Raw genomic sequence first — 27,243 nt, 5'->3', positions numbered from 1 at the left:
TCATAATAAAAAATACAGACATCAAACTCACGAGTAAGATACTAAAAAAAAATTGGACTTAACTTGAAGGTCATAACCCATAACGAGCCCCAAACTTACAAGTTAGAACTACACCGAAAATGTAATCATATTACTAAGTACGAGCAAGTTTCAGTTGAAGCAAGATCCCGCTACATCCGAAACCAGATATTTGGTAGTACGAAGCAAGCGGCCGACAATCGGCACTGGAACATTTAATTAAAACACCGTGTAAGGCTATTAATGCATGTTTGTTAAAGTTTGTAGACTAAGTTTGGACATTACAGGGTTTTGAGTTAATGTGATGGTTATTAAGAATGTAGGGTAGTGAATGTTATGGCCGTTAATGTAGTTTAGCTTGAAATTGTAGGTACTTGTATCATCTGTTTTAAGGTTAGGTTAGTACCTTTTTTATTACTTTTGTGACATAAAATGATAGAATGTTTTATAGCATTTTTCTTTCGTTGTTTTGTTTATTTCATCATTGCATTCTTAACAATAAATATATAAAGATTAAGACAGTTTATGTACAACGGCGAGCTTAACCCAGAATTGGGTTCTCTTACAGCCAACCTTAAAGCCATAGAGAGATTCGATAGCGGTAGGGTAGTGACAGGGTGCTTTTTAATAAATGTTTACGATAAAAAATAACTTTATAATTATACGTTTTCGTATTTATCTTATGTAAAGTGTCCAGTATTCAAGCAGTTATTATAAAAATACTTACATTTCAAACAGAACTACAACATTTATCACTTCCATCTAGCTTTTTGAAGCGTAAAAGACAAGCTTTTAAGTTTCCACTTAACGATAGCCGAGTTAAAACGTTATAAGTACAAACATATTTCTGACCTAACATTGACATAAATACAATAATTAATGTGACTCCCTACTTCTTAATACAAATTATGAATAATACGTTTGACCTGATTCGACAGAAACGACCTATTTTCGAAACCAATAGCAAAGATTACTCATATTTATGCCGAAACCAGGAGGCCGAATTGAATAAATTGAACGTCCTTAATCAAAATTGGTATCAGACGTGTCAAAAAAATGCTATTTATGTTAGCTAAGCAACAGCCTTCTTAATTAATTCCTGAAAAATAACAAGGAATATTTTTACACGGTACAGTCAGCTAAAAGCAGTGTGACATTAATATTTAAGTACACTCAGCTCAAAAACATTATGTCGGATTCATTTTTGTGACGTGACTCTATTTTTTTGTCACTTTTTTTTGTCACGTCGGGGCTCTGTCACGCTTATCTCGAGAGATAAGAGTGACGGTCCCCCTAGCAGTTTTTTCGTTAAAAAATGAAAATGTTTACTTTGGTGAATATTATTTTTGGAAGGAAGGTGAAGTAGCTGCGGTCATTTTGAGAGACTTCAGTTTTCCAGTACGTGTCAATTCGTTGTTTATATTGAAGGTTAAAAGTTCATGCGTTTCTTTCTTTAAAAAGATGAATAATAAATTAGTTCATTCATCATTAAAGCCCCGTTTAAAATGGCGGCAGTTGAAATGTTGAGCCAAACAAAAACTCAGTATACAGGTACACAATATCTTACCCAAAACGCACTCCTTCCTCCATTTCCGTAAACAAAAAATCACAGCCCCCAATAAATTAAATTACTGCCCCCCATAATTTCAATACCGTCCTGAAACAAACACATATATTGACCAACGTATCTTGCCCTATTTCCCATACATACAGATCTGGTACATTTAATTACCAGTACACAATATAGGGACACGCCCATTTCAAATAAATAAGTCACTATTTAACAGGGTGTGGCACTAATAAATTAGCTACCCTTAGGCGGTGGTACAAGTGGTGAGATTTTTGACCTTATTTTGTATTGACAACAATTTTGGATGGCTAATTTATTTACTAATATTAGAGATTACTACTATGTATACCTAAACCAGGTTCATTCATAATATTGTCACCATTCGTCTTCATGGGAGTAAAAATAATTGATACTTAGTTTGAACACTGTATATTTGAAATTTTGCTGATTAAAACATATTCTTGATTCGAAAGTTTTTTGGTAGTTTGTGTTTTGATAGTAGTTTAAATAAATGTATGTCAAAAACATTATTTAAAGAACATAAAACTTCATTTAAACATTGAGCAAAGTTTTTGATTTTATAGTTTACGTAAAAGCTCGAAACTAAATCTCTTTTAGTATGTTCGAACTAAAAAAATATAGGTATTTTCTCAAAAGTTATAAAGTTTAAAGTTTGGCAAGCGAAGCAAATGATGGTTAAAACTGTTTAAAAATGTACGTGGTTAATAAGGCTGAGTTAAGATGGAAAATTCTTAGCTGTGCGCTGAAAGTTAAAAACTTTGGATTTTCTTCACGAGATATCTACGTCATAGTTTATATTGGGTTAAAAATTGGAGTAAAGTATAAGAAAGTAACGTTATATCGGATTATTAGTAGTTCTATACTAAAATTAAAGCTGAAGTGTATACAGTATATGCGGTATTTAACACTGTAATTTTTTGTCTCGGAATAGATAGGTTTTAACCGGGTGCGTGAAGTATGCCTTATGAGATGCGAGTGCTAATTTGTATAAATGCAAAAAGACACATAAACAAAACAATTTTATAAGACTACAAAAACACATTTCCCCTTTATAGACAGTCTCAAAATTAAAATCGCTATCGCTTATGCCTTATCCCACAAGCATGTCTTATTTAATTATAATAGAAACTGATACTCGTTGCCAGATAACCGGGACAGCATGGGTGATGTATGTACTAAAAATTATATCGAATATACTGCTCTTATGTATGGGGAAAATTCATACGTTCAGTTAGTAAAGAGAAGCCCAATAAAATCTTAAGAAATAGGAAATGGTATATGATTTTTACTGTGCCTACAATGACATACGATTGCATACCTTCTAGCTATTTAAAAAGATAAGAAGTTCTAATTGATAAGAGTTGTCTATATGCCCTATCTTACTTAGCTCTAGTCTAGAGTATCTGTGTACGAAATATGATTGAAATCAGTTAAGTCGTTTTGGAGTAAGGCTGGATTGACAGATTCAGATACTTTCGCATTTATAGTATTAATAAGAATTTTTGTTTTTAAATTTCAACTTGATAATCTTAATGCGGTATTCCTCAATCGTCATGGTATACTCACTCTATCATACTTTACTTGGCATCCATTTCAAAACCAAACATATTCACTAAAAAGCTATTTTCTTATATCTACCACACGCGGGTACTTCCACAGGAAACTTCCAATTACTCACGATAATATAATGCTGCGGGCTCTTTAAAAATTGTCTTTACCGATACCGGGAAACGAGTAATTTTTTCTCGTAAATTTCCCTATCCATTAAAAACTTCCTGTTTTATTAACTTCACCTTTATTCTTGTATTTTTCTTAAAAGCTATCTTTCTTATTTTAAAAATAGTATTTTAGTTTATTTTCTCACATCTTTATCATTTACTAACTCTATAAATGGCTTCCAACCTACAGCCATTCTAAGTCTCAATCGATTCAGCCGTTTTACCATCAAACCTTAACAAAGTACACTAATATTAGAAGTTCTTAATTCATCTTTTTTTGTCACGATATCAAATAGCTCTTTATTTTCTTGACCTAAACCATCACCCTTTTCATTTTTACTATCATTTGCAGCAAAGTCCATATCTTCATCAACAGGTGACTGGGTTCCTGCCTACCCTGAAACATAACGCTCCCTATAGAGCTACTAATAACGCTCGTAACAGAAAACATACGTAACATGTAATAAAGTAAGGCTTAGTGCTGACTCAATGAGTACAGAAGGACCACTCCATTCGTGTGAACCCGGCACATATTCAGCTTTTGGTCCTTTGTATTTATTCTATGTGTTAGGTTTAACTAAGGATTGTACAGCTGAAGGATTTGTAGTGTTTGTCTTAGAAGCTAGATTAGTCTTTCTGTGACTGGCACGGGTGACTACAAAGAACTGGCTATCTAAATAGTTTGTGTCGGAAACTCAACGATCTTGATACTAAGTCAATAGATGCGGAATGACCTTAGCGTTGTTAATTTTGAAAGAGATGCACTTGTAAAACGTACATGTTTTAATCGATACTTATTTAATTCTTATCAATCCAAAAGGTGTTATAAAATTAATCGGCTGAATCATCACTGTCTGTTTGATATACGCTTTAAATCAATTAGTCATACGAACGTGAAATCACAATTAAGAATTAGTATAAAGAACTAATGAATGTTTATCCTAATTTTCCAAAATAATATTTCAATATACTTAAATCTAAGTTTATTATCATTAAGACTTAACTGGTCCTTCTGCACTCAATTTTACAGTAAGGCTTAGAGTACAATGATGAATGTGACAAATGAGAGGGATCTCGTTCCTCATAATGCGTGACAGTTTTGGAACAATCAAGAAGTTTTCGTTTCATAAATTGTTTGGGTATTAAATAAGAAGTAATTGATGTTGGTTTGGCATCTTTTGTATTAAAATGTGCGTGAAAACTGACAAAATTACATAATGTGTTTGAGTTGATAATATTTTGGAGAATACAGAATCGTTAATAATGGGGAAATAAAAGAATGAATAACAGAATGCGTTAAAACCTAGTCACAAAACAAATTGCCAAATATAACGAAACATAATGTTCCTCCTCTAATCCTGCTCTGTGAAAAAGAAGGCCTCTGCCCAGCAGTTAGACGATAAAAAGGCTGATGATGATGATGAACAAAACAAAACTGAGTATGAATAAAATATTGTACTAAAATATGGCTACAAGCAAAAATACTGCAGTAATTATAAACAGGCATTTCTATATAATAAGGTAAACAAAGACGAAAATAATCCAAACAAAACAAAAGATTACCAAACTCAAACTCCTATTAAAAACAAGTATAAATATCTCTCCCTCAAATATCTCGCAGTTAATTAGGCTGTATCTCCATGAGCGTTAATTAACGTTTTGAATATTCCAATACGGTGACGTGACAGTTCTCGTCTGCGTGACAAAGCGCCAGTGTAGTCGCGGCTTTATCTCGAGACGTAATGCGAAATGAGCGGAGTCTAAGAGAATTCGTTGTTTTAGTGAATTTTGGAATATATCTGCGTTTTGCTTTGGTATAGAATGTTTTATATTATGAAAGTGGGTAAGCTATAATTGTGTATGTGTAAATGTACTATCAATTGATTACATTTATAATCACCTTTTTTTAACGATGTCAAAAATCATCAAATGACCCCTCCCGCTGTGGGTTAGCAGCGGTGAGGGAGTGTCAGACTCTTACTGACTAAAAACCGTCGTGTTCCGTCTTAGGCCTTTTATGTACCAGGGCTTATAACCACCTGCCTTAAACTTTTCGTAGAGATATTGAAATATTGCACTGCAAAGGAGGTGCAAGACTTTATTTTTTTGATAGTTTCATCAAACAATTTTATAATACTGAGCGCTCCCGAGCTTACCCATACAAAGACAAGATATCTGTACATTTTCACACACAAGTACGGGTAACCCGCTTACGTAAGACCTTAGAATATTTATGAGAACTAGATTCAATCTACGCGTGATGATAAAGATGATTTGACAGCATAGTGATAGGTAATACATAAATATTATATGTTTCGTTGAATTCATGAATTTCTAATAGTTTCGAATGTGTCTATCAAATAGACGTGGCTCATAATTTAGGATCATATTTGAGTTATATAGCTTATATTATTCTGAGTTTGAAAGGTTTAAAAGCTAAGAATATGTAGATTAGTTTAATCTGCATGAACATGAATGGCTTAGTCTATATAGTAAATGTTATGGCATTTTCTTACTTATGATGTTTCAATTATAAATTTAAATTTTATTCTCATACTCCAATATATTGCTATCTATGAACTACTTTTCCATTTTGTAAAGTTCCTCTTAATTTTATATTTGATCTAGTGACCCGTTCTAAGGGGATAACGTATTTCCTCTTTGATCACTCTATCTATTAAAAAAACCTCATGAAAATCGGTTACGTAGTTTTCAAGATTTAAACGTACAAAGAGACAGACATAAGGACAGAAAAGGCGACTTTGTTTTATACTATGTAGTGATAATATGGAAATCTAGTTAGATAGTTGGTACATTGTTATCATTATCATGCAGTCCACTTAGAGACGAATACCATAACTCAATCTAATCTATCAGTCAAGCGCGTTGATTATGGACCTCCCCTCGGGAAAGTTCATCAAGACAATCTGTATGGGATGATATACTATGTATTATATTGTACTGAGTATAATAAACAATAATGTAATAAGTCCTGTGACTTCGTGCTTTTGAAAAAAACCATATCTATGGGTTTTTAAACATAATAATTTAAGATAGTAAAAAAGATAAATTAACTACATGTGCATTTGAGCCATAACTAATTAAATAATCGGCGTAAAATCAAACTGTAATCCTACCTCAAAATTAGACCATAGATTTGCACAATCAACTAATACGAGATCGTAACCCGGTTACAATAACCCGATATATGTAGTATTATCGTTACTGTCAGCTCCGAATTCAATGCATACTATAATTTCTGAACAACCTAATTCTAGAAACTAATTTCTGAAAGCAATCTGATATTCCAGCGCTCCTTACAATTACATACAACTAGAATATCGTCTATATAAGTTAAATTGTTCTCTCAAAAGATAGCACCATTAGTATTGTTCTAGAAAGTAATTCTAGCAAATTTTCTCTTGCTTATGTTTATCTTTTGTAGACTAATCAGAAAATGAAGTTCGCTTTTATCATTAGCAGAATATAACTTCGTATCTCTGAGCCATGTTGAAGTGATAATAGGCTTTTCTTGAATCCATACGTAAAAATAAAGTCTTCATTTTATTTTTTTCAATTGAATTACTTTTTGTGAGGTATCTTTTATATTATTCCGATTGATACTTGTCGAGCTTCCAGCTATAATGCCGAATGATGACGTAGAAAATGAATTAGCTATATTTATATTAATATGACAAAGCAGAAGAGTTTTTATTTTGCTTGAACGCACGAATATATTAAAGAAACTACAGGACCAATTAGTATAGTGTCAGACATTTATGAGGAAATCTATCGGCTATTCTTTATCCGGATGCGTGAAGTTATTCCCACTGGCCTTGTCTGAAATTATAACTAGTCTTACTTGGTATCAAACCCGCGTACCCACTACACCATCACGGCTTACATAGGAGATTATGATGCCCTTATAATCGATACAGGTGTAATAATAAAAAGGAATTTCTGTCATTAAATACATAAGACACCAGACACCGTTGACACCAATAAAACTCGTATTCTAGCAAGCCCAACATTCGTGACCGGATTAATATCCCTTAAATCCAATAACAGTCATGGAATTGAATCAGGTTGAATAGAATTCTGTACAAACATTTGTCAGGCTTCGACATGACTGAATAAACATTGTGATATGGTTTGTATGGGAATGAAATTACCATTACGTACGGTATCTAAATGGTTATGAAGGAAAGCCCGAGATACAATCATAATTATCGCAAATTCAATTACTTTTGCTACTGAGGAAAAGTATTTTGATAATCAATATTGAATCTTTAGATAGCTCATAAGTTACCTTTACTAATATTATAAAGCTGTAGAGTTTGTTACGTTCCTTGAACGCGCTAATCTTAAAAACTACTGGTCCAGTTTGAAATATTATTCCGGTGTTGGATAGCCCACTATATAATCGAGGATCGTTACAGACAAGTTATCAACCCGGGTGCGCGAGGTAGAACTCACAGGACGCGAAAACGGTAGCAATAACTAGTACTATGATAAAAAAGCATGAGCAAATTATATTCCTAATTATAATTACGTTAAAACTAACTGAACTCTTCATCTTATCTTAATCTAAACCCTTTAATTTAGAATCACGCTCCAATTCCATTAAGACCAATTTTCCTCAGTGTTTTGTTAATAAACTATTGCTGTATACTTATGCTGTACTAAATTCTAAGTTAATGGCTTATTGTAGCCTCGTGTGTTCATTGAAGCCACATAAATAAGGATTCTAGTGGCTTAAAAGTTTCAACAGCCAATGAGTTATAACATAGTTTGTTAGTCAATCGTGTGTTATTAGCGAAACAAGTATAAATCACTATTTCCTTATAGCAATTTGGAAAGGAATTAGAGTGTTTAACAACTGTTTTGTTTTCAAACAATGCTTTAACAGTATGTTTTATTTAGACTATAGTAATAGTAGGCTTATTTTAGACATCAACTACGGCGCCTTATGTTAATATTATTTGCATCGGTTCATTGTATATCGGAAAATTGCTTGCTAACATGTTTTGTTCAGGCGTTACAAAATATGTTTTTATTTCTTCATTCAATGAGTCGGTTAGCTATAGAAATAAATACATTTCAATTAACTATCAAAAAGTGTATTTATTTATTTATTAGCCTAGATAATGGCCTGCAGACGAGAGAGAGAATTGGTTTATCATCAATCTTTAAATTAAGTTATTTTATTCGTTCTTTAACTTCTCAGAGTACATCAAGATCTATTAAATTAAAATCCACATAAATAACTAGGTCTATTTCAGTAACAAGATCAAACGATTCTTTTTATATTACAATGCCTTTGTATGTTTTAAGTCTATAATCTTCGTTTGTCCATTGGTTTCCTTTTTGTTTTCAATTCCATTGGAAGTCTGCTTCTTTCTGAAAAGGTAAAGGAACGGTTTGTTTAAACTTGAAATAAAATCATGTATGTTTCTTGTTCGCTTGCCTTATTTTATATTTGTTTGTTCAATTTGTAGAATAAATCGAAGTTGGTTGCTCTTGTTTTGAGTTTCGTAATAAATGTTTTATTTAAGTTAGTGTTAATGTTAGCCAAGTTCGTGTTCAATTTAAGAAAATTGTGGATATTTATTTTTGCCAAACAGTTATAAAATGCTAGTTTGATTTATTAGCCACATTATTCGAATTTCTTACTGACAAGCTATTTTAGGTACACTTAGGAACTGCCAAAACCACTGACAAAATCTCAGTACTCTTTGGTAAATCAAAAAATCTCCAATAGACTGATTCAAATATAAGATCCGATTGACATCAGGCGCAGCAAGAATTTCACCAATATCGAATTTAAAAACAAATGAAGCTCAAACTCAAAAACGTTTATTCAAATTAGGATGATAAATCAGCACTTTTCTAACGTCAAAAACAAAAGACAGCGACAAGTTCCTTATCCATTGCCGTTCATATACCAGCAGTTATACCTACATACACATGTATACATACCAACAAATGTATTATAGTTCGGCCATTCAGAGAATGCGTTCCTGACACGTCGCGATTGAACTGACGACGTAATAACATTCATTGATTATTGATATAATAATGTTGTTTTAATGCTCCTCAATTGTTAAAACGGTAAACAACCAGCAAAAATATTTTTATCGTAACTGCAACGCCATTGCAAAGTTACGTCGTCAGTTCAATCGCGACGTGTCAGGAACGCATTCTCTGAATGGCCGAACTATAGTATTTAGTATTTAACTACGGGATACTCACACAGGGTTCAGCACAAGATTAGCCAAGTTGCTGAGAGGAGACTCCACAAACAGCCACATTGCTACCGATAGTACGGCCGATGTTGCCAGTATTCCTATACCGTTTAGTATCTGAAATTCAATTACGAAGTTTGTATGCTCAAGCTGTTAGACAGATTGTTCGGCTGTGTTATGTCCGTATGGACTTCTTGGGGTGTTAAAATTTTGGAGAAAATTATGTTCTTGACTGCTGTTTGACTGAGGGATTTGGTTAAGTAATTAATCATAGAAAAAATAATTTTCATTATCAGACTAATTATGTTTTCCAGATCAAATCATTTGCCGTTTCTGTTTCAAAATTTAATACTTGAAAATCGTAGAAATCCAACACTTTCCTGTATTCTCAATAGCAAGAACTACAGAAACTAACAGTTTTCTAAACGCTATTAAATACTAATTCTCCGAATCAAACCCAGTAAGTAGTTTCAACACCTATTTCGAAGAAACAGAGAAAGAAATGGCAAAAGTAAGTAATATTGCTGGCAATAAGTTCACGAAAGCGGAATTCCTTGTATTCCTAGTACCAGGCAATCATAAATGCTCACCAGATTAAACATGTCGTAGTGCATAGGATTCCTTTGTGAAAATAGGAACCGTTCTAGAAGGAGAGAATGCGTTATGTAGACGCCGTACGCCAACCGGCTGAGAATCGTGTAACCTGGCCAAGACATCATTTTTCGAAGGATTTCTGCAAGGAAAAATTGTGACGTTATTGTGGCATCTGTCATTTGAAGATGTTAAATTGGAATTAAGATATTTTTAATGTCCTTATTTGTGACGTTTCGAAATGGAAATGATTGACTAGCTTCTGAGGTTTCACCCGTGGGGATTATTTCGCGCATCTGGATAAAGGAAACCTATTGTTTTCCTCTATAAATGGGCTATCTAAAACTGATAATTTTTTCCAGAGATATGCGTCTTAAAGAAAACAAAGAAACTCTTCAGCTATATTTATAGTTTTAAGTATAATATTCAAAGAGAATTATTGAACAACTTGACCTTATCATACCTCAAGAAAAATTATTGTATCTACCCCATAATTTGGTTATGAGTAACGAACAACTATAAATAATGGTATATTAATATAAAAAAAAAACATCAGAAATACTGAAAGAACTCCTTTCAGTTTCATAAGCGTACTTAATCCCTTCGACATCGATTAATGATCGTGCAACTCATTCAGAATATTCAAATATTCAAAACTCGGTCAATCTTTTGTGGGGTTTTTTTCGCGAAACACTATTACACGGATATAGGTCACCAGTTTTTTATGGGCAATGTTTTTATTTGCTTGATATTTTCAGGCGATTTCACCCGTAGGTATTCTAAATTATTTTGATCCCAGATGAAGAGTGGCTAGTAATCGTCTTAAGAATCTCTCCTATTTTCATCAAAACACCGTGAAAGCGTAACAAACAAAGTCTAATTTTCACGCACTTAGATAAAAAAGCCTGTAGCTGTAGCTTTCCTAGATAAATGAGCTATTAAACAGTAAAAGACAAATATTTCCAAAAAAATCTAAGATTAGTCGTTCAATCATGCAAACTCAGCTTTATAATATGTATTAGTATAGATTGGTACCAAAAATTGTGTCTGTCTTCTTTCTTTATGAGAAGGAAAGTCACCATCACGAATTAGTTGACAAAACACAAATTCCATAAAAACAATTTTCTCCCCTTGTTCACGGCACTGAGAGAAAGTAGATTTTGATGAAACTGTTACAGTCATATCTTGGAGCGGAGATGAAATATAATACCCGTATTTTGACGGGGAAAAACTAAGGGTCCTCTGGGGAAATTAGAAAAAAAAGGAGCCATGTACAACATGCCTAAGGCTCAAGTATATTTAGATAGACGGATTAAAGGGCACGTTAGCAACTCATTTCCTAGTATTTCGGGATACGGTCCTTTGATTCCGTAATTATGATTCAATTCATTAAGTTATGATTTAAGCGGCTTTTATTTGATTCTAAAAAAACACTAAACAAACAAATTTTACTTGGAAACTACGAAGACTTCGAACTAGAACTTAAAAATAGTTTCAGTTTATTGCACAATAGTACAGGCGACGCACAGAAACAATACGATACCATCTTAGAAAGCATAAGAACAGCTACCAATAAAATTAAAATAAAAAGACCAAAAACCAACAAACTTACCCATAACACACTATAGTTCGGCCATTCAGAGAATGCGTTCCTGACACGTCGCGATTGAACTGACGACGTAATAACATTCATTGATTATTGATATAATAATGTTGTTTTAATGCTCCTCAATTGTTAAAACGGTAAACAACCAGCAAAAATATTTTTATCGTAACTGCAACGCCATTGCAAAGTTACGTCGTCAGTTCAATCGCGACGTGTCAGGAACGCATTCTCTGAATGGCCGAACTATAATACTAATAGATCGAAGAAGAGACTCAGTTAGGCAAACAGACGAATACAGAGAACTAGACAAGAGAGTAAAGAGAAATATTCGGAAAGATCTGAGGAATCACAGCACAAAATCAATTAAAATTGCCTTGGAACGGGGTGGATCGCTGAGATCGGCAAAGGATGGTATTTCAAAAAACAAAACATGGCTGACGTGTTTGCGCGACAGAGACGGTATCAAACAATACAGTAGAGAGAAGATAAGTCACATTTGCACCGACTTCTTTAAAACCTTGTATGCTGATTCATCCAGACTCTCTGAACCAATCGAATACCTCCGTCCTGACATCTCTCCCATTATTGGCGGTGAAGTTGATGTGGCTTTAAAAAGCCTGAAGTACAACAAGAGCCCCGGAGACGATGGTATCAGTACTGAGATTCTCAAATTGTTTAAGAACACCCTAATACCCCATATTACAAACCTTTTCAACTCCATTTTATTTACTGGCCAGATACCGCTCCAGTTTACCCACTCAAATATAATTATTCTCCATAAAAAAGGCGATAAGACAGACATCAACAACTACAGACCCATAAGCCTGATCTCGCATCTGTATAAACTATTCATTAAAGTGATACACAACCGCATTAGAGAACACCTAGACCAACATCAACCAATCGAACAGGCCGGATTCCGCCCGTCCTTCTCCACAACCGATCATCTATTCACATTAAATCAAATAATAGAGAAATACAATGAATACCACAAACCGTTGTATCTGGCTTTTGTGGATTACTCCAAGGCTTTTGACAGTCTCAAGCACACAGCGATTTTCACATCTTTACGCGCACAAAATGTAAATGAGACCTACATAAGGCTTTTGGAGCTAATCTACAGAGCCAGTACAGCGTCAGTAAAGCTCCTTTCCCCAGGTCCAACATTCCACATAGAGAAAGGCGTGAAACAGGGTGATCCACTATCACCAAACCTTTTCACGTGTACGCTGGAGGAAGTTTTCAAAAAGCTGACTGTGCCGTGGACATCAAAAGGTATCGCGATCGGGAGCAAGAGGCTTACAAATTTGCGGTTTGCTGATGACATCGTCCTTTTTGCGTCCACATCAGAGGAACTCCAACAAATGCTCCAAGATTTGAGCATGGCAAGCCGAGAGGTTGGACTTCAAATGAACATGAATAAGACACAGACAATGACCAACAGCACGAAACGTAGGGTCGAGGTAGACGGGCAAGCTCTACATTATGTCGACGAATACATCTACTTGGGCCAGTTAGTCTCTTTCGAAAACAGGCAACAGCGAGAAATCGTCCGTCGCATTGAGAACGCCTGGAAAAGCTACTGGTCCATGAAGCATTACATGAAAGGGGACCTTCCCCTTTCACTCAAGCGAAAGCTAGTCGACATGTGTATCTTGCCCGTCCTAACCTACGGTGCACAAACCTGGTCTCTCACGGAGTGTCAGAAGTCCAAGCTCAAGGTTTGCCAAAGGGCAATGGAACGTAGCCTTTTAGGCATTAAACGGACCGATCGCATACGGAATACCGTGATACGTTCCAGAACAGGAGTCGCGGATGTGGGCCAAATGGCGGCGACATTAAAATGGAACTGGGCCGGACACGTCAGCCGAATGCATCCGGAGAGATGGGCCACTATTATCACCCAGTGGACACCTCAGGATGGACACCGCAGGCGGGGTAGGCCCCGGAAGAGATGGCGTGACGAACTAGACGCCTATCGTCCGGATTGGTGGACACGATCGAAAGATCGGGAAGAGTGGAAGCGAGATGGGGAGGCCTTTGCCCAGCAGTGGGACACTACAGGCTAGATATAATTAATATAATATAATTATTTGATTCTGTGTAGCAGATTATTTAATTACTGGGTATTCCCCGCGGTTCTACCCGCGGCTACTACTTCCCGGGAACAGACTAAAGACTGTGTCCATTTAAGTTGTCTATATCTTCATGCTTTTGAATATAAAATCCTTTAACTCCCGTTTACTATTAAACTCCTTATAATATTTATACTGAGTCAGTTTATGTCGACAAAGTTCTTGACTTTATTATAGATTTAACTAGCTATTTATAAATGTAATAATTTTTTTCGTTTTCACGGCAACACTAAACCAATATACACGACATCACTTGAGGCAAATTCCCCAATATTATTTGCTGAATACATCAACTATTTCCCCGAAGACGTTACTCCAACCGCGAAAAATATTACCATAAAATAAGAAATCAACCACTTACGGACATCTCCATACTCGGTGATGGCGATACAAATGCAAGTGGCTAAAGCCCATAGATTTCTGTTTAACGCTGCGTAAACTGCCGAGTTCCAGGCATTGTATTCCCCAAGGCACCACTCTGGGGCCGCTGATAGTACCTTCAGGCTTAACATGAAAGCTGCTGCAAGGCCTAGGTAGGAACACTCCTGGAATTTAAGAAATGAATATCATGTTAGTTATACTTCTTGTAAATCAGAAACGGCTGAATGATTTTTTTGAAAATTATTGGTGAGGCAGCTTAGAACCGGGAGAAAGTCATAAGATACTTGTATAGAAACGTTATATAGTTTGGGTACCCGGTCTTTTTTGGTAAACAAATTAAGTATGTATATTCTAACTACTGTTGCATTAAGACTTCCTACAGACTACATCTTAATGTCTATTAGATAAAATATATTATGTTTCTCTGATCTTATGAATGCTTTCGATACACCAAACAACACTTGCCTTAGAAATAATACCCCTATACTTGTTAGGGCGGTATACAGTAATAATATAACCCATAGCCATGCCAAGGAAGTAGGAACCAGCTCTGTGATGGCTCTTCATATAGGTGTCAGTATAGACCACGTTTAATCTTACATGTATGAGGGTTCTGAAAATATAAATAAGCTGTTAGTAGTAGAAATAAAGATATACAGGATAGAACAAAATAGGGAGAAAAAGTAATTATCAGCTTATTTTTGTCCTACTGCTGCGAAAAAGACTATTTTAATCATAGTATTGATCACCGTGCCTGACCAAGTCAGATTGGTGATCACAGACTTAATTTCAAGAGTCTTGACGATGTATATTTTCACCATGACATGAAAGCGGCATGTACCTTTGTATTTTAACTTTTAATTCTAACATATCACCCAGCTTAATACATATTTTTAACTCGGTAGATGGCCGTAACTTTAGGTTGCCATGGCAACAGCTATAATAATGAATATGAATCTAAAAAGCCAGGGCTGTTAGCAACGGATATTTTTAAAGAACCGAATACTTATAATAAAGAAAACGGTAAGTCAAAACAAATTGTTTGTTCAAAACCTAGAAGTTTTAGGGTTTCAGAAGTTTGACAAAGATTCAATAAAAAGTTCTCGAAAATTCATCGTAAGTTTAAGAGATTAGTTTATGATTGATTGTCATTTTAATACTTGAGTTTGTCATAAAAATAATGTATTAAATTGGTTAAACATTTTTTAATCAAATATCAATATGAATACCGGTGTTTAAGTCTTTGCAAATATTATGTCTGTTATGAAAATATCAATTAAACTATCGGAGAGTTTAAAAACATAAAAATAGTATTTTATCGAAGATTTTTCATTAAAATAAAAAAAGAAACGAACGGAATACCTTTCAAAAAACCATTATTTCGAAATCCCATTAAATCAAAACATCACAGAAAAACGTCAATCAAAGCAAATTGGATTTTTATAAGCTTTTGTATGGGTTCAGTGAATCTCATTCGGGTAAAGTTACGTCATAAGGTGACATTAACATATCAGGAAACAATTGGAAAAGGTATTTTCATTTATCTTGCAAATATTAGAAAAACGCAGTTGGTTTCTACAACTTCGGATTTGATTGAACATAAAAGTTCATTTCAAGAGAGTTAAATGGTACTCTTTCATGTACTACTGTAAATATCGACATGATTAAATAAAGCAGCAAAATGAATAAAGTCAAAACACTAGCTAGAGGCATTTAAAACGAGAAAGTAACATTACAAGTTACAACCTACAAGAATGTGGAAGCAACAATCTTGCCGGAATTGAAAAAAATTGCGATACATTTTGCAAAACAAGGATAAAGTTAAAGGTATATGAAACACAACTATTAAAATAAACCTTGACAATGACGATAACAAGTTATCCTCACAAAATAAAAATAAATAGTCGGACTCGCACACGAAGGGTTCCGTACCATGACTTATAAACAAAAAAATCAAGTTTGTTGTATGGGAGCCCCCAAAATATTTATTATATTCTAGGTTACAAAAATTCATGATCTGTGAAAATTTCAGCTCTCTAACTATCACGGTTCATGAGATACAGCCTGGTGACAGACGGACGGACGAACGAATGGACGGACGGACAGAGGAGCGAAAACAATAGTGTCCCGTTTTACCCTTTGGGTACGGAACCCTAAAAACAAAATAAGACTCACTCGATATCGTAAAGCAGGATTCCGGGCAATTTTTTCGTATAAGTGGTAATACCAGTTATTACGATAGAGAATATTACAGCGATGGTAGTGACAATTTTGCCAATCTTCTTGTTCCATTGCCAGACGCAGAATAGTATAGTCCCCATGACAGCTAAGTGGTAGTCAGCAGGAATGTACCAGGAGACTTGCTGGCACTGGAATCAATTGAAATTTTTGTTAAACATAATACCTAAGTAGGATAGAATGTCATCCAGACGTTAAGGTGTATTTTTTTATTTACTAGTGATAAAAACGAAAGTGTCTTGGGTTTCGCTTTCAAAAACAAAAGGCAGAAACAATTGTAAGTTTTTGAACATTAGTAGATAGGTTACTTCAGGACATAAGTGATTTTGCGGGAAAAAACTTGAATTTTAAAATTGGTTAGGTACTAATTAAGATTTATTACTATTGGATTTAACATAAACTAGCAGTTAATGCCTCATACTAACTAATTCCTTTAAATACATTGTTTAAAAATATAAATACTTCATTAAAATCTATGTTTTTCTACATTTTCAATAATCACAACAAAACATACCAAGAAAACCCATAATTCTTCACAATAAAATATTTTATCACCCATTGTATCTATCATCAGGAATTTACTTTACGTGACCATGAAGCAAAAATGACTCTTATTGAACATGACAGTATTCCAGTAAATGTTATTGTTAAAGAAAAGGATATAAAAACCAGCCTTTTAAAGCTGATTTCCACCAACAAGGTAAACGCCTGATTAAGAAAAACACCTGTTTATCTTTCATTAAAAACATCCAACTCTTCGAATTGACTTTGGAAACTAGCTGTTTTCCGTGGATTCTCTCCCGTTCCATGGAAACTACTGCCCATACAAGTATTAAATATAGCCTACTGTCATCCGAGGATAGTGAAGCTTTCCAGATTTCAATACAAATCGGTTCCATTCCATTTGTTGCAGAAGGGTTCATAAAAGTTAAAGCTTCTGTAAATATATTGCTGACTCATTCTTTGTCAACAAGATGGTAAGTGATAGCAATAGATTTAATGAAGATTTAATTTCAATGGATCTTGGTGCAACTGACGGTTTAGGACACTAACAAAAAATGTTTGATGATGACAATATTTATATAAACGTTATCGTTATTTTCAAAGCTAGAGGATAAGTAATTGATCCTTCTGAGTATTTTAATATAAATGGAACTCACAATATTATCACTGTCAACGTAATTGCCAAGCATCAACAAGGCTATGGGCCAAGTTTTTGTGCACTTTGTCTGTTCCCTTCCAACGAGTCGCTTCCAAAGAGGGCCGTCTCCGACATACTCGGATGCAGCGATCGTGTAGAATATTAATACGGTGAATGAGCCTATTAATCTGGAAGATGATAATAATTTAATGATAGTTATCTTAATATCCCACTAATGTTATAGGGTTAAAAGTTTGTGTGGGTGGATACTTGTTCCTATTTCACGTAACTACTGAATGGATTTTAATTAAACTCGGCAGTAATATAGCTACTTTTAATCTATGTGCGGAAAGGAGTTAATATTGGAAATAATTCGTTGTCAAAAGCTCGACAAATTAAGATTTCTTGAAAAATTTCCAAATTGTATAGAAAATGATTTCTTTTAATTACAACAAAGTCTAAAGTGCTTACCTTACATAACGCTGTATTAGTGTGATAACAGGATTCTTCTTCTTCTCCATCAATCCTTTCATTAGTAGCAATCCTGATATGACGAAGAAGTTCTCTACTGCTGGCAAATCTAAATGTTGGAATGTGTTGCCAAAAGTATTGTCTTTTATTGTTAGAAGCTGAAATATAAAACAAAAACCTATTAAAAACTGGTCTCACAAAAATTTGCAAAGACCCATTCTACTATTTACGTTCCAAAAAAAGGGTAAACTTCCTAAGAATTTAAAGGCACATTTGCCTAAAACACTTGGACTGACCTGACTTTTCAATGTAAATTCTTATACAACGCATTAAAATCTAAACCACACCACACAAAATTACATCAATCAAAAAAGCACTTTCTCACATCTCTAAACAAATTCTTACTTGATCATAATCATGTCCATTACTGATAGATCCAGCGACGATAAACACGAAAACATGGACAATTGTCGTGAAGGACAATACCACGGCCTTCGTGAAACTGAGAACAGGTATTTCATCATCCGTAATTCGGACAAATGAAGACCAGTTCCTTTTGAGGCTGAAGGAATAAGCTATTCTTCGAACTGAAATAGAAATCAATGATCAGACAACTATTGTAAACGTCAAAAGTTAGTGTGAATTTTTCGTGCTATTGATGGGGGATTTTAATTCTTTCCCGTTTATAGTCGTTCACTTTCTCATAATGAAGTTAGAAACCAAAATCATGGAATACCTATGAACATAATAATATCTAATCTAGATCCCAAGAAACAGTTGAATAAAATCAATCAAAACTGTTATAGAAAACCTGTCTTGTCAAGAACTTTATACATAATACAATACCTCTTCTTAACAAAGTGTATAATTATAAAGAAGCCAATATTCACACACAAGTTAAATCGGAAGTCGCTATGTTAATTATAAAGTAAATAATATTATAACAGTTGGTAAGGATAACTCACGTCTTGAATCTGCATTGTCATATTCCAGATATAATGTTGACGCTACTGCTGCTATTACTAAAGATAATATTGTGGTTCTGGAAATAATAACACAGTTTAAATGAAGTTAATACAAAAGAATAGGATAAACTTAACTCTCAAAAAACAACTATTATTTGGATCGGTGCAAAATATAACAAACAAACGCAACACGAATAAGAAAAGAATTATAACTAATATTGTAAACAGAAAATCTACAGCCAAAAAAGGAATACTAAAATCTAGAACCTAAGAAAACACCAGAAGCATAAAGGATCAAACAGACCCAAAATAAAATCCAAATCTTTACTCACATGAACACATAAAACTTCAGACTATATTGAGTCTTAACCCCACCAACTTCACAATAGTCCACAGTTATCTCAGGGTCTACAGAAGTGATAGGATTCACCAGGTATATGCTCTTCATGATTTTGGAAACAGCATCATGGCTACATGTAGCTGGTAGGCAGCTACCCCAAGATATGGAGTCAGATCTTCTGCCTACCTCGGATTTAATCTATGAAACAAAGAAGGTTAGCTTGAAAATAATCTGCATCTAAATCTATAACTACTTTTACAACTGGGGTTTTACCTTCTGATATTAAAAATTGACAATTAATAAAGTATTGAGCGATTTCATTTTATGAGTTCTTATCAACCATCATTTCATTGCTTCATTATGGTATTTTTTATCTCATTGTTTTATAAGCCTTTCTTTTGTTTTTCTATCACTAAAATGTAACTCCTATTTTTGCAACATCTTGTGTTACCACAGTCTACGTTAGCAAGAAATAAAAATAATTTGCAAAAAAAAGTACGGATATAACAAATGAGTTCCCATATCCGTACTTTTTGACCAATTATTTGATTGTTTGAGCAACATTCATTTAGGTGCATAACATGTAAAAATTGATGTCCCATAATAATTCGTTTATTTAAAGACAACAGAAAGGTCCACTTGGTTAGTAACAAAATAAATACTTAAAAAAACTATGTTAGTAAGGAACACACAAATATAAAAAACAATGTTTAGCTTCGCCTAACTAAAACCTGCATAAAATGCTTGATGATAGGCGAATCAAATTTATCCACTAACATCCTCAGAATGCCATTGGAACTAGACCGCGATCTCTCCAACAAAGATGCCGTTTTCCTTCTCACCATTGCGAAGAAATCGTGAACACGCGCTTCAGCGAACATGCTAGAGGCACTACAAAACCGCGGCAGTCCCAAAAGCATTCTGAAGCTGTTATTATATTGAACTCTCAGAGTGTCCAATGTTTTTATGGAGTAACTGGTCCACAGGCTGCTTGTGTAGAAAGTTTGGCAATAAGCCTTAAACAACGTGATCTTAACCTCCTTACTACAGCCAGCAAACCTGCGCACCAGCATATTCACTCTTACTGCAAGAGCTCTGCGCTCGCGTTCAATGTCCTCATGATCTCTAAGGTCCTCCGTTACGCAATGGCCCAGGTATTTTCTGCAGTGCATTGTTGAATAATATCAATAACCTAGTTGCAAAATTATCTAAACCCTATAAATATAATAACATCCTTGCTAGTGTGACCTGATAACATGCATAGCTGTCTATGTTCAAGGCCTACATATACACATGTATAGTTCATTATTGCTAAAATAGTTATTTCAAAATCAATCGGATTTAGTTCAGTAACAGGTGTAAATATTTCATCGTTAAGTATGGCTAAATTATCAGTCTAACCAAGGGGTATTGGGTGCCCGGGTAACTGGGTTGAGAAGGTCAAATCGGCAGTCGCTTCTTGTAAAGCACTGGTACTCAGCTGACTCCGGTTAGACTGGAAGCCGACCCCAACATAGTTGGGAAAAAGGCTCGGAGGATGAAGTATAGCTAAATTATCGAATACAATACTTACATTCAAAAAATCTTCAGATGGTCCAAAAATATCAGGATTCTCATAAGCTTTAACTTTGCCATCCGTCAGTTTAACATCAGTAAGGCAATACTGAGTTACAATTTTGGGTTCTCCAAAATTCGACGGTGCTTTTAGACATTGATCATAGTTACCAAAACTGTATTTGGATCCGTAGAAACTACCGACTGGATGTTGCATGGAGTTCCAAACTAAAATAAATCTTGGATTAATTTGGTTCTTAAGATCCTAATTTACTATTTAAATTGACAAGATCACGTTGATCGAGGTGCTCTGAAATCAGAATCTTTTTAATTTAAAACAATATGTATGATATTTCTAGAATGATCCATTCCATCATGCCATATTTCAGATTTTAATTCCAAAATCTTTGGCCATTCAAATTTAGGGATCATTGCATTAACTTTGTTTTATAAAACATGATTTAAGCTTTCTAAGCACGTTTTGGATATTTTAAGTTCGTCTGAAAGAGAAGATTTTTGGTAGGCAATGACTTTCTGCAATTTAAAACAAACTTGTTATCGAGTAAAAACATTGTTGCTTTTGGTTAATTGAAGAAATGTTTTGGGTCTAATTGCAATCATATTTTTTGATCTATTGGTATCTTAATTAGAAGCTTCTTTTTTTTTAGTTTATTATCGTTACTTACTCCAAACAGCCCATACAGTGTAATTCTTAGCATTGTTCAATATGAACAGCGTCTGGTCCAAGCAAGGTTTTTCATCAGGATTCCATTCTTGATCTACAAGTCCTTCTATAACGAGATCTACTTCTGTTTTTATTCTATTTGTATTATATTCTGCTATGGTTAAACCTGAAAAAAATAATGTGATCATTAAATACACCTAATCTTATAAAGAAGTTCGTAATACCTTAAAGTATTATTACTGGATTCATGTCAAATAGTTTATACTTCATTCTCCCATATAACAAACCGAATATTAGAATTATCACCATTTATTTATTTATAAACGTATAACTTACATTTTTAAATGTAAAATATACAATGTACATTAAAATGCTTTTTCAAATACTTTTTTTTAAACCATTTTTAATTTTTTTTTCATTTCATTATTATAAATCTCATATATTTATAGTAACTTAACATTATTTCAATCATTGTCATCATTTGCAAGATAAGCAATCTGGGGAAGTACTGCCATTAAACCTATTTTAACCGCAAAACCCTGGTTTACTTTTGATTGTAAAGGTATTGTAAGCGAAGTAATTACATGTACTTGCGTCAACTTGACATAGTCCTTGGTAAGATGTCGGAAAACCCCTTTTAAACACGTGCATCAATATGGATAAACTTTATATAATATTGTTGTAATATGATCAGGAAAGATAAACATCACGACTTATATATATTTATTTTTACTCTGTTATTTTAATACTAAATCTTTATAATAAAATTCTGTTTTTAATTTAATACTAACATTAGGCAAAGTTAAAAAGTAGAAATTTGAATTAATAGTCGAAGATTTTACAGATAGAAAATCCAGCTGTCCCCGTTGTTTCTATCAGTACTTCTAATGAATCTACTTCCCGCATCCAGATAACTGATAAAAATATACTTTACCTTTACCTTCCTCAACAAATGGACTGTAAATCTAACACTGGATATTATTTTGAGATTAGATAGTAGTAACAGCATTTTCTGAGATAAGAGCGTTAATACAAACTTTAAGATTTACCTATAAGGTTAATTTTAAGAAAGACAATTTAAGATAGGTCAGCAAATTAATTCTTCAAGCGGATTAGGTAAAATTCTTGAGGCGTTTCCCAGATTGTGATAGATAAGTACATATATTTAAATATATTTCAAGTTTATCAACGACATCTGGTTTTGCCTGTCATTACATGAGTCAACTGTCTTTCTGTCTTTCCTTAGTATTCCAAAAATAAAAACCTCAAGGTCAAATAACACGAAGACTTTCATTTTTGAAACCTGTATTTTTGTTTGTTTACATCCGTATGTACTTGATTTTCAAAGTCAAAGTCAAAACCTTGTTTTGTTCAAAATGTGCTTATAGGGAACTTTTTAAATGTCATTTGAAACCAACTGTTAGGTTACGTAAACTATGATTTCTACTGTACATTGTCTACTGTACATTTTTATGCCAAATAATTTTCATAATGTAACAATCCTGTTACAAAAAATATTAAATAAAAATAAAAAATAAAAAAAATTAAATATTTCTGTCGAAGAAAATAAAACCCTTCAATCGATCCTATTAAAAGACATTTATATTGTTTTATTATTGTACGAGTTCAATAAATTAGGTACGTAAATTAAATATTATAATTAAGTACTTATAAATAACTTTTTACAATAACTTAATAATAAATATATATACAACATACAATTAACTTATTACCTAATATATACACTTACTATAAATAAAAATATTTAAAAAATTACATCAAAAAACTCCTCCTCATCGCTGCCCACCGGGAGTGTACCCAAGAGGCTGGCAGCATTGCCACGTTGGATGGCAATAAAATAACATAAGGTTATAAAAAAACATAAATATAAAAATAAAACCCGGAACTGTTTACGTCATGTAAACAATATTGTTTCCGATATATTTAAGAATTTTAAAATATAGAGCTTTTTAACTGGTCAAGTATCTGACCTCGTAAATATACCTACAAACATATATTTTTAGCCCAAAATCTTTAAGCAACTGCAAGTGACATTAGCTTCCTGACTGGCCCATGTTTTGCTCCCACTCAGTAGGAAGTACTTCAGGCACCGGGATAAAAATAGTAGTCGATAGGCTTACATGATAAATGGACTATCTGATACTAAAGGAATTATTATTATATGTATTTTGTCTGCACAAAATATTTTAAATACTGCACAAAATAGCGGTGACAAAAAACCCCGCAAGAAAATCTGGACTTCAAATTTTTGAAATCGCCAATCCACATTGAGCAAGCGTGGTGATTAACGCTCAATCCTTCTCCGTGTGAGAGGAGGCCGTAGCCCAGCAGTGGGACGGTAAAAGGCGGATGATGATGATGAATATATTCAGTGAATTGGAACAATACGTAAACCATAACACCTTTATTTTCAACGTCAATATTTGAATGTATTTTAAAATAAATATACAAGTTAACGTTACTTTTTTTATTTAAATTGTAAAGCTTTTGAATGCTTAAGCGTAAGTGTTAATTTTTGTAAACAGTAAATAAATGTATTATTTGGAGTTGATTTTGTTTACTATGAAAATATTACAAAAAAAATATCACTTGGTTATATAAATTGTGAATCCATAAAAGAGTGTATTATCAAACTAAGATTAGTAATGCCTTGTTCTCTAAAAGCTTGCCAGTTAAGTAATTTCCATCTGTTTTTTCTTTTCAATAGAAAGATAAAAAAATATTCATTAAAATAATTAATTTGTGAAAAAATATAAATACTTAAAAAGTAGGTAATAAAAATAATTTATAGGTACTTACAGAAAAAACTGCTGAGTATTATAGTTACAAACGAACTTGTCACCTTCATCTTAAAAAAATGATTATTAAATTAAATTATTTATTTATATATTATCACAGCTACTGTCCGATCTTTTACGCATATACATTGAAACTAAAATAACTCAACAGATTGCATTGCTTATATTTCAATGCGATCTAGACCGCTTCGTTTACAAGTTAAACCCTAAAGTTATTTATATTAAAAATAATAGTTTTAACAGTTTAAATAATAAAGAACAATCACCCACTATAAGGAAAAATCGAGTTAAAATACTTTTTTGGAAATTTCAAAATTGCACCTTAAGGTGTAAGGGCGCAATCAATACTAACTTTTACTTACCTTATGTGCCCTTTTAATGCAAAAAATTGACGTCACGAACAAGGTATGCAAGTATTTTATTTTTTAAATTGTAATCCGATTGCTGCGTCAGAGAGTAATTTGTAACGTTTTGTATATGAAATAAAACCTTATAGCTAAGACGAGTCGTGGTGGCCTAGTGGGTAAAGAACCAACCTCTCAAGTATGAATGTATCGCGTGGGTCCGATTCCAGGTCAGGCAAATACCAATGCAACTTTTCTAAGATTGTATGTACTTTCTAAGTATATCTTGGACACCAATAGCTGATAAAAAGGTGAAGGAAAACTTCTTGAGGAAACCTGGACTATAAAGTCTGAAATCACCAACCCGCATTAAGCAAGTGTGGTGATTAACGCTCCATCCTTCTCCGTGTGAGAGGAGGCTGCAGCCCGGCAGTGGGACGATAAAAAGGCTGTAACAGTAACAGCACAGCTAAGACTATGCCTATCTGTTTCGATAATTTAAGCAACGCCTTTCGCGGTCGATCCGCAGATGGGTGCCCGTCTTGTGTAAGATTACCCACACACTAAAACCTTTTAGTTGGCCTATAGTTATAGGCCTAACTCACTTATTTTGCTGTGCCCATGTGAACTACATATTAATAAGTATTACCACCTAAGAATACATGTGGAAAGCAATAAAAGTATTGAGTACCTATTGAGTTTGTTTGGGCTCATAAATCAGTATGAAGATGAATGGTAGTACGCACATTACAAAGATCAGGTATTTAGCCGGTAAGACCGACTGAAAACTTTCCTTGGAATCAAAATTTGCTCAAAAAAATTTTTGCTTGTAGGTCAACTGTCGGCCAACTATTTAGTCGTAGTTTGGTACTCTAACTGTATACTAGTTAATACAAACAACAGGTTAGATCACATATCGAAACGTCAGTTAGTATCGAGCCTGGTAAAACAGGAGAGAATTGAACCTTTGACATTTTCAGCTGGGTTAATAGCTCAGTTGGTGTACGGGTTAAACTGCTCATGTAAATTGAATTTTTTGACCTATTATTAAATTGAAGTGCTCGTTGGTAATGGCTAGGCTGATCATAGGTTTAAGTAACCTTTGGTGAGGTCAGTTTTTGGATGGGTGAAAAACTACGTTAGAGTAAGTTCCTCCTTCTTTCGTAGGATGATATTTCAACATCTTTGGCAGTCTTTATATTAGTATGTAGGTATTTTAATATATATAGACCATAGGTTTTCATGAAATTGTTTACTGTTTTAGTAACCTCACTCAACCTGAAGTATGAAATAATGCTATTTTGATATTCCAAACAATATTTCGAGAAAGACTGTGCACAACTCGAGACAGCAAGAAATATTTACAAAAGGTGCGCAAGAGGTACAATTTTATACTTGATATTAAAGTTGCATTTGTACTTATTCTATAGAACTATAAAATTATTATCGCTTAAGATACAAAGTAGGTACTTTACAAGAGATTGAAATCACATACACAATCTTCATATAGGTACCTACATACACCGTAGCTATACATACCTACATTCATTACATACTTACGTCATCATCGATGTTCAATATTTTAACTACAAGTAATAAACCGATTCCAAAAAATACTAATAAATGGCACTATAATATCGAAATGCTAAGATTATTTTTATGTGCTTAAAACGGGATAATTTTGCTATGCAACCTTTTTTGAATTATTTAAAAAATCTTCTTCCGATCTCACTGGAAGCAGCTGAGTATAGTTGTCACCAAAATTTTTGTCGTCACCTAACATTACTTGGGTTGTTCGAAAGAGTTACCGCGGCCCTGGTACATAAAGGGCTTAAGAAGGAACATGGTGGGTTTTAGTCAGTGAGAGTCTGACACTCCCTCACGCTGCACCCACAGCGGGAGAGGTCACTTGATGTTTTTCCACTAAAAAAAAAAACATATCTATCTATCAGCTTTTTGCTCTGACTTCCTCCCTCAACATAGTTATTAGGTAACATGCCCCTTGGTAATTACGACAGAAATTAATATGACAAAATAATTTCTTCCCCAAAAGTCCCCAAGGTCCTGAGGACCATAAAATAGGTATTTAAACACAAATCAAGACCCGGTAATCTCAAAACCAAGCCAACTTAGTTAAATCTCGGTAATTAGGTATAATAAGTTAGCCAAAGTTTATGTCTTAATCAAATTAACAACTTCTAACTTTATTTTGCGGCTAACGAAGGCATCCTTGCTTAGGAATATTTTCTAAAACTTTCATATTATTAATTAAATTTATTAAACGCTCGACTGACCATAGTAAGTGGCTTTGATTATATCACGCTTGTTATTCATAGAGTTAAGCTGAGATGTGTATGTAAAGTACACTATAGTTAACCTTACAGTGGGCAGTTTATTTTTT

General features: G+C 33.8%; 1 protein-coding gene across 1 annotated transcript; it reads right to left on the bottom strand.

The window, feature by feature from the left end:
- Positions 1 to 8,431: 8,431 nt before the first annotated feature.
- Positions 8,432 to 24,744, bottom strand: LOC124643098 (nose resistant to fluoxetine protein 6-like). Its single transcript, XM_047181952.1, has 14 exons — positions 24,500 to 24,744; positions 21,681 to 21,845; positions 21,014 to 21,222; positions 19,433 to 19,638; positions 19,101 to 19,177; positions 18,541 to 18,722; positions 18,136 to 18,293; positions 17,684 to 17,852; positions 16,461 to 16,654; positions 14,751 to 14,898; positions 14,266 to 14,449; positions 10,163 to 10,305; positions 9,580 to 9,689; positions 8,432 to 8,727 (listed from the first exon to the last, which is right to left on the bottom strand). Exons 1-14 carry the CDS (start codon positions 24,546 to 24,548, stop codon positions 8,637 to 8,639), a joined length of 2,085 nt encoding a protein of 694 aa, XP_047037908.1. The 5' UTR covers positions 24,549 to 24,744; the 3' UTR covers positions 8,432 to 8,636.
- Positions 24,745 to 27,243: the final 2,499 nt, after the last annotated feature.

The sequence above is a fragment of the Helicoverpa zea genome, chromosome 26, assembly GCF_022581195.2.
Source record: "Helicoverpa zea isolate HzStark_Cry1AcR chromosome 26, ilHelZeax1.1, whole genome shotgun sequence".
Classification (NCBI taxonomy): domain Eukaryota; kingdom Metazoa; phylum Arthropoda; class Insecta; order Lepidoptera; family Noctuidae; genus Helicoverpa; species Helicoverpa zea.
The sequence above is the reverse complement of the archived record's forward strand: the minus strand, read 5'-3'. Positions and strand labels throughout refer to the sequence as shown.